Genomic DNA, 8,716 nt, shown 5'->3' on the forward strand with positions numbered 1-8,716 from the left:
ACCACCCCACCCCTGCCGTTTTGTTTTCATTTTCCTCCTTCTCATTAGCTATCATGGGACAAAGCTGGCAATGGAGTAGAGCAAGGGGGAGGGGAAGGGTCCCAGGCACCCGCAACCTCGCACCTTCTTCCCACTCCTCTCAGGCATCCTCCATCAGATTCCTGGCGTCTAACAAGATCGTTCCTTTGATGCAGGGCCCATGCACTGCAGCAAACTCGTGGGGATGCCATGAAATATTATAAAACTTTGAGGGAAACACAGAGTTACTGGATATCTGTCAGACAGTTGGCAAGCTGTTAGCTCGAGGCAGTTCACAGTTTCAACATCGGATTGCACTACGTCCCTTTCCATGACATAATATCTTTGCACAGCTGGATTTTGGGCAGCTGCCATGATAAAAAGCAAGTACCACAGGGAAAGTCAGTGCGGAACAGGAAATGAAGGTGACGATGTCCTGTCTCACTCCAAGTTTTGAGAAGGGGTGCACACACCCATCAGCAAGTGATTGTGGTTATTTTAGAATGAAATATTTTTGTATCTTTCAATGTATGTGTATTATTTTCTCAAATGACCACTGAGGTATTAAAACACAAGTACTTCTTACGTCCTTTGAACTACTTATTAAATGGAACTGTTGGGTGACCAAGGGATGCCATGAAAAAATCAACTGAGACACTCAGGACGTGGTGAACCGACAGTGTTTGGGAACCTCTGCTGCCGGGACTTGGTGGGCGTAGGATGTCAGTTTCTGTGGATTCAGCTCTCCCATGATCAGTTTCTGGACTCTGTCTTCAGGGCTCTCCACTGCCAGCTAAAGCAGACAGCACTTCCTACAGGAGGTTCTTGCAGCCACCCTGAATGTCCTCATAGGCTTCCAGCAAGAAACCTGCCTCTCCTCATAGAGAGACCTTTCTCGTCTCCAGCAGATTACTGTGGCTATCATGGGTATTATAGTATGCCCATTTTTCAAATGAGGAACGATTAGGGAACCTGCCTAATGTCCCCAACCCTCAGGTAGTGGAGCTGGAATCAAAGCAAGGCTGTTTGGTGCAGGGTGCCTAGTCTTTTGTTTTTTGGCTGTGTTGGGTCTTCATTGCTGCGCTGGCTCTCTCTAGTCGCAGCGAGCTGGGGCTACTCTTTGTTGCGGTGCGCGGGCTTCTCATTGCGGTGGCTTCTCTTGTTGTGGAGCTCTGGCTCTAGGCACGCGGGCTTTAGTAGTTGTGGCGCACAGGCCCAGTTGCTCTGCAGCATGTGGGATCTTCCCAGACCAGGGCTCGAACCCGTGTCCCCTGCATTGGCAGGCGGACTCTTAACCACTGCGCCACCAGGGAAGTCCCTAGGGTGCCTGGTCTTAACCACTGCCAGTTGGTCTCCTGGAAAGAAATTCCCAAACTCACCAAAATCACGCTAAAGCATGGCCACTCTCAGGGGCCCTAAAGCTGCATCTGGTCTGGGCCCCTTGTCTGGATCCCACAAGGTCACAGGCCATGCCTCACTTAGCTTCATCATTCCCCAAAACCACAACAACTGACTGTGAGGAAGGCTTCACCTGCCCCCCACACCCAATCACATCATGATCAGCCTGGGAGCCCACATCTTGCAGCCTCACCCCTACAAGCAAGTTCCCTGGGAAGTGGGCATTTTCTGATCAGAGACATGGCGGTCATTATGCATTGGCTCTGCTCTAGGGGTGAGGATCACAGAATCTACCTGGATTCAAACCTCTACTTGCTAACTTGGTCAAGTAGGGCAGGTGGCTTAACACAAGGCACTCAGGCAAGCGCCTTCAGCTCCCTCATTCATAAATTGTGGTAAAGATGGCAATTCTTGGGGATTGTTATGGTTCTTAAATGTCCTTTTAAAAAAAATTTACTTATTTTATTTATTTATTTTTGGCTGTGTTGGGTCTGTTGCTGCGCGCGGGCTTTCTCTAGTTGCGGCGAGCAGGGGCTACTCTTCGTCGAGGTGCGCAGCCTTCTCATTGCGGTGGCTTCTCTTGTTGCGGAGACGGGCTCTAGGTGCGTGGGCTTCAGTAGTTGTGGCACGCGGGTCCAGTAGTTGTGGATCGCGGGCTCTAGAGCACAGGCTCAGTAGTTGTGGCGCACGGGCTTAGTTGCTCCGCGGCATGTGGGATCTTCCCGGACCAGGGCTCGAAGCCGTGTCCCCTGCATTGGCAGGTGGATTCTTAACCACTGTGCCACCAGGGAAGCCCTTTAAAATGTGCTTTAAATGCTATGGTTCTTAAAAGATTCTTAAATGTAAAGCCCTTAGAATTGGGCTAGGCATATAATAAGTGCTGCAAGCATCTACTATTATTTTAATTATTATTTGGCACCAAACCCCACTCGCATTTGTAGAGGCCAGGACACCAGAGGTGGAATCCCCTCTGGAAGGCATCCCCCTCCCCAGGCCTGAGTTTGCCGGGGGTGGTTCTGAAGCAGGGAGTGCTGGCACCTAGTTGAGCTCAGTAGGTGTTAGTTCCAATCCCCCTCAATTATAGCTCCCCGGTCTGTTCCAATATTGTTTGAAGAATATTTTATTGAGTTCCTAGCGCTGAACTCCAGAGTCTCCAGGGCTCCCTGGAGACCCCCCAAACCCCGTCTAGTGTAGGAGTCAGCAGACTAATAATTTCAAATGTAAGGATGAGCACTGATATAGAGGGCGGCCTTGAGATCAATTCCGCTTCAGAACCTGTGACTGTCAGATCCCAGCTGAGGCGCTCTGAGCCCAAACCCACTCCCTCCCGCCGAACACACACCCCTGCGAAAGGTGTCCACACATCCGAGCGCTAGTTGGGGGAAGGGAGGGCCCAGCACTAACAGTTCTTGACCCCCAGGTGAGACGCTGTGCTTTCGCCCCTGGGAAACAGGATTCAAGGGGAAGAACAGCAAGAGTCCCACCAGCTGCTATAAAGACTGGCAGGGACAGCCTCAGCTTGAAGACCAATGTGAAGCCCTCTTGGGGTCTTCCAAATACGACGGAGGCCACCTGCGAGCAGATCTGCCGTTTTGCCGGGGGAACTCGGCAGATATTACAGTAATACAAACATTTAATAAATTAAGCAACTATTCATTGAACACTAGCGTGCTCTGGGAGAGGCCGGACTGAGGCTTTCTGGTGGCTTCAAGCCACCGAAGGTAGGTGGCGCCAAAGGCCCATTCATGGACACCGTCCGCCGGACTCTTGATACCGTCTCGGAGCTCCCTCCAAAGAACCCGCGATCTAGACGAACGGAAACCGGAGGCAGGGAAGGAGAGTGGGCGCCCGGGTCGGGTCCAAGGGGCATCCTGGTCAATAGGGTTCGGACCCAGTAGTCTGAGCATACCCAGAGGCAGTGAGGACTTCGAGGGTCCCAGGTCCGGAGCGGGCGTGGCTTCCGTCCTGAGAAGGTGGGGCTATACATTAACAGGAGGCGGAACCTGAGAGGAGAGGTTGGGTTACTTTCTCTGCGTGGTCGATGCCTGTGCTCAAAGCCCCAGAGAGCAGCGCTCTGGGTGGGCGGGACTTAAGGGAACATCAAGGGCGGGGCTTCTGGGCATTCTTAGTGGGAGGGCCCTGGGGCTCCGTGTAGGTGGGCCATTACCTCGGTAAGAAGCGAAAGTGTGTTAGCCATAGGTGGGCGGAGCTCTTTCCTTGGTGAGGCCGGTCTGGGGTCCCGACCCTACGATTTTGGATGCTGGGGAGGGGGCGTGGCTTGTAGCTGGGGGTGTAGCCTGAAGAGGCGCTAGAATGGAACGCGGTGAACTCCTAGAGGGCGGAGTTTGCATCTCTACCGGACAGAGTTAATGTCTCTGAGGGATTCCCTACACTCGTGGACCTAGTCCCCAGCTCTGCAGAGGGCGGAGGTGCGTGAGGAGAATGTGTAAACTCTGAGCGGAGTTCATACCTCCTGGAAGCTGCAACTAATAACTGCCGTTCTCCTAGCGCAAGCGGCGCTTAGGAGGCGGGGCTATGGCCCTGGTGGGCGGGGCCTAGGTACTGCCTTGGCCGGGGCGGAGCTGATAGAGCAGAGGGGCGGGGCAACCTCTCGGCGAGAACCTCTGAGCTGGCAGGGGGCGAGGCTTGTGGCCTTGGAGGGCGTGGCCTCGAGAGTTCCCGAGGGGACGCCAGACAGCAGTGGGTGGGCGTGGCTCGCAGCTCCGAGAGGCCAAGCTGATAGTGCAGGCCCGGGTCGCGCCTGGAGGAGGCGGGGCCTGAGTCAGTGGGCGGAGCCTCAAACGCAGCTCTGGGTCCGACGGAGCCCCATTTCGGCGCTAGTGGGGGCTCTGCCCTGGGAGGCTGTCTGTTTAGGGCCGCACGCAGCTCCGCATCTGGTGCTCATTACAGGATGACAAAGAGCCGGCTCTGGGCCCCCTTCCCCACTCCCATCCCCGCCCTCTGACAGCAGTGCTTTTAACTCCTTCCTGCCCTCGGGGCGCTGTGGATCTCCTGCCCAGGGTTACAGGAGGGAGCTCTAGTTCTTCCCGTCCTGGCAGGCTTTGTCAACCCCCAGGCTACGCCCCCCACCTTCTTCTCAGGCCTAGGCCTTTGGACCACCTCGCGACCCCCACTCCCATCCAGTGAACCTCTCCGGCGGCGCCTCCAACGTTAAAAGCTTGGGCTGGATCTGTCGGGGGCGTCTGGTTTGAGTTAGGGGAACGTGAGAGCGGAGGGGGGGCGGTGCGTAGCGTTCCCTCCGCCCCCTCCGTGCCGCCCCCCACCCCGCGCCCCTATTCGTCCCCAACTCCCGCCCCTCCTCTCCTGGTCCCTTGGGGCCCAGCTCAGCCTTCTAGCCCAGGCCCAGCCCCTGGGGTCAGAGGGTGGCAAAGGGCACTGCGTAGGAAAGGGGGGCTCTGGGTCACCCCTCCTCGCCTGCCCGGGTGGTCGTGGTGGCTCTGCTCCGTCCTAATTAGAGGTCCCTTAGAAGCCGCAACTGAAAAATCACAGAGGTGGTGGGAACCCACGCCTCCCTCTCCCCCTGCCATGCCTCCCCCTCCTTGGTCCCCCCAAGGCAATGAGCCCAGGATGAGGGAGGTTGCTGGGTCCCCACAGGCTGTGATTTTTCTTACCATCCCCTCCTCCCGTTCATGGCACATCTCAGCCTGGAGCGGGCTGAGCCTTGCTCGGTCTGCAGTTCTCCCTCTCCCAGCACCATCCACACAGATAAGGGCACAGTGTGGCCCAAGACTGGAAGGCCTTGCTCAGGAGGCTGCCAGGGAGCTGGGTGTGGGATCTCGCTCCTGGGTTCCTGGCTCTCCGCAGCCCAGCTTCTAGGCTCTGCCTCCCACCGCCTCCCCAGAGCAGAGAGGAGGAGTGCCTCCCATCACCTACAACCCAGGGGGGTGACAGCACCCTTGACTCAAGCCGCCTGAGCCCCAGCCACCAACTTCTGGGTGCCCTTCGGGGCGGGGAAGGGAAGTACCAGAGCTCACCCTCTAGACCGCCTTCACTCCCCAGAATCACCAGGCCTAGAACTTGCCTTTGACCCCCTAAACCCCAGTTTGGCTCCAGTTCAGCAGAAGCCCTCATTCCAGATTCAGTCCCACCTTCTAAGAGTTACGGTAAAAAGAGGAACGAACCAATATGAAACTCTCTTCACGCCGAACCTCCCACTCCTAGGCTCTCGGTGTGAACTTGGGCAAAGTTCTGCCCTCTCTGGGCTCCTGTTTCCCTGAGAATCTCTAAAGCACACTCTGCCTTGAGGAGTCTTACCTTATTTCCTGGGGAGCCCAAACAAGCTGAAGGAAGATCCCCTCCTTCTTTTTTCTGAGTCCTCCCAGACCCTCCCCTCAGGCACCAATGGGGGTCAGGAGCTTTGGGTGAGGTTGGCACCCCGTTTATTGGAGAAGACCCCAGAACCCACCCCCTGAGGTCCTGGGGGGCCTCGGCATCTCCTCCGTCGTGAGTGCTGGGCCAGGAAACGGAGCTCCCAAGAGTCAGGTCTAGCGGTTGACTGAGAGAGGAGCCTGGCTGGGCCCGGGGGACCAGGAAGCCTTCTGTCCAGCTGGGCAGCCCCCGTGGGTCCCTGGTGCAGCCTGGCCCATGTGTCCAACGCATGCCCCTTCCCCCACCCCACAGAGCGGGGGCTGCGCCCCATCACACGCTGGTTCTGCAGGTCTGCACCCCTGTGAGGCTGCCCCGGTGGGGCGCGGGTTCCGTTGAGCCCTTGCTCCCGGCGTGGGTGACCCAGCGATAGCAGTCGGTCACGCGCTTATTGGGCGCGTGGGGGCCACAGCGGGTACAGTACACGATGCCCAGTGCAAGTAGGACCACCAAGAAGACGCATGTTGGCACTAGGAGTGCCACCAGCAGCCACCGATCATCCCTGCGGCTGCGGCCTGCTGGACTGGCCTCCCCCAGGGCTGTGGGGACCGCCGAGGGCAGCCACGGGGCCAGGTTGGGGTCAGGGGTACCTTCCCTTGGGACTTGTGGGGCTTTGGAATGGGGGTGTGTCGGGCTAGCGAGTGAGGTCTGGTTAGTGGGGCTCTCTGGGGGCAGGGGAGTGTGGAAGGCTGGGGGTAGGGTGGCAGCAGGCACGGGGACTTGATGGGCAGGCGACACAGGGGCCCTGGAGGTAGTGGTCAGAGAAGGCTGGACAGTGGAAGTAATGGGATGGTGGGTGGCCTGGGCTTTGAGGACCGGGATATCTGGGGTCACAGGGGTTTGACGGGCGCTGGAGGTGGTGACCAGAGGGGCGTGGTTAGCTGGGATTCGAGGCAATTGAGTGGTGTTCTGGGTATCGACGACCTGGGTATCTGGAAACATGGGGGACTGGTGAGCGGGGAACAGTTGAGGATATTTGGCTGAGATAATTGGGGGCCGGTGGGCAGGGGTCGGTCCTGGGTGCGTGGCAGAGATAACGGGGGGCCGGTGGGCAGAAGGCAGATCGGGATAGTTGGCTGAGATCTTGGGGAACTGGTGGTCAGAGGGCAAAGCTGGCTGTACTGCAGGGATCACGGGGGGCTGAGGGGCAGGGGGCAGGGGTGGACGCGTGGCAGAGACCACCACAGGCCGGGTGACAGAGAGCACTGAGGAGTGGTAGGGGACCCTAGGGGCACTAAGCGGGGGTGGCCAGGTGGGGTCCAGGTAGGGCATCCGTGACTCTCTGTCCTCTGGGAAGCTAGGTTGATAGGCCAGGCCAAAGTCAGGTGACTGCGTGGCCTCCATCCACGGGATCCCAGGCATCTCTGTCCAGCCACCGTCGAAGACCTCCCAGGTTTCATCTTCATCCTCTTCCTCCTCCCCATCGTCCAGCAACTCGTCCCCAAGGTCCTGGGAAGCCCGGGCGCCCACGGCCCCAGCGGGGCTGCAGCTGATGCCGTCAGCCTCCAGCTCGTGGCCCTCGCTGCAGTAGCACTCGAAGCCACCAACGTAGTTGACGCACATCTGCTGGCACACGCCGGCAATCTGGCATTCATCTGTGTCCACGCAGCGGTGTGGCTCATCCTCGGCTGGCCGGAAACCCAGGCGACAGTGGCAGCTGTAGCCCTGTGGCCCTCCAGGCTCACACTGCTGCTCACACAGGGCGTGGGCACAGGGGTCCTCGCAGCTGCGCCCGTCCACTGCCAGCCGGAAGCCCTCGGTGCAGCGACAGGACACCCGGCCGGCCGCCTCCTCCACGCACTCGTGTTCACAGCCGCCGTTGTCCGGGCCGCAGCCGGTACCGGGGCACAAGGGCCCAGTCCGCGACCAGCCCACGCCACCGTCAGGCTGCTTCACGCAGAGCAGAGAGGCTTCTCTGCCAGCCTGGCACGGCACGGCGGCCACAGAGCCGAAGGGCAGCCACTGAAACTCTGCCGAGACCAGGTGGAAGGGCGTGGTGTAGACGGCGGGGCCGGCCTGGCCTGCCTCATCGGGCAGCGCTGGGCAGGAGCCCTCGAAGCCAAACTGGCACAGGTAGCCATCGACGGCCAGCGTGCACGAGCCCTCGAGCCAGCGATGCTCGCCACTCGCCTCAAGGGCCGCGCAGCGCTGGGCCGGGCAGGGCCCCCCCGTGGCGGGCTGGGCCCAGTTGGTGAAGGCCGTGTCCTGGTCCCCTGTGGTCCACGTGAAGCCCCGCAGTGGGCGCTGCGGCTGGCAGTGCCGGGCCTGCCGCTGCAGCCCGATCCACAGCAGCCGGCTGGCCGGGCCGGAGCCCACCAGGCTGTCCACGCGCCGGGCCTCCTCGGGGGTCCGCGGCGTGGCCAGGTCGCCCCCCAGCTCGCGGCAGGCCCGCCAGGCCTCCAGGAAGGTGCGGCGCCGCGGGAAGAGCGCGTAGCAGCTGCCGGGGCCGCAGGCAGCGCGGGGCTCGGCGGCCCAGGGGGCCTGGCCCAGCGTAGGCACCGCGGCCGCCCAGGCCAGCAGCAGGCGCAGCAGCATCGCGACGCCCCCCGACTGGCCCAGGCCCGGCCGGCAGCCGCTCTTGACAGGGGGAGGGACTGGGGCCTCCGGCGGGCGGGCCGGGGGCGGGCCCGGGCCGGCTCAGGCCTTGTAAGGAGTGGGCTGGGGCCGCCGCCAGCTCCCTGCTCCCGCTCCCCCGGGGCCGCCAGAGCAGGAAGCAGTCGGGCGGGGGGCAGGGGTGGGGGGCGCTGGCAGTGGGGGCAGGGGAGGGGAGGAGGCGCTGCTAACGGGCTGGGAGTCGAGGAGAGGAGGCTGGACGACCCTCAGAAAACTCCAGCGCCGTCTGGGGCTCTTGGCGGCGGGTTGAGGTCGCTTCCCAGAGACTCACAGAGACCCCAGTCGGGACACGCCGACCTCA

The 8,716-nt window shown here is 60.4% G+C and overlaps 1 protein-coding gene across 1 annotated transcript; it reads right to left on the reverse strand.

Annotated features, from left to right (window-relative positions):
- Positions 1 to 5,360: 5,360 nt before the first annotated feature.
- Positions 5,361 to 8,337, reverse strand: CD248 (CD248 molecule). The gene has a single exon (XM_024133093.2). It carries the CDS (start codon positions 8,335 to 8,337, stop codon positions 6,076 to 6,078), a length of 2,262 nt encoding a protein of 753 aa, XP_023988861.1. The 3' UTR covers positions 5,361 to 6,075.
- Positions 8,338 to 8,716: the final 379 nt, after the last annotated feature.

Source organism: Physeter macrocephalus, unplaced genomic scaffold (assembly GCF_002837175.3).
Source record: "Physeter macrocephalus isolate SW-GA unplaced genomic scaffold, ASM283717v5 random_48, whole genome shotgun sequence".
Classification (NCBI taxonomy): Eukaryota; Metazoa; Chordata; class Mammalia; order Artiodactyla; family Physeteridae; genus Physeter; species Physeter macrocephalus.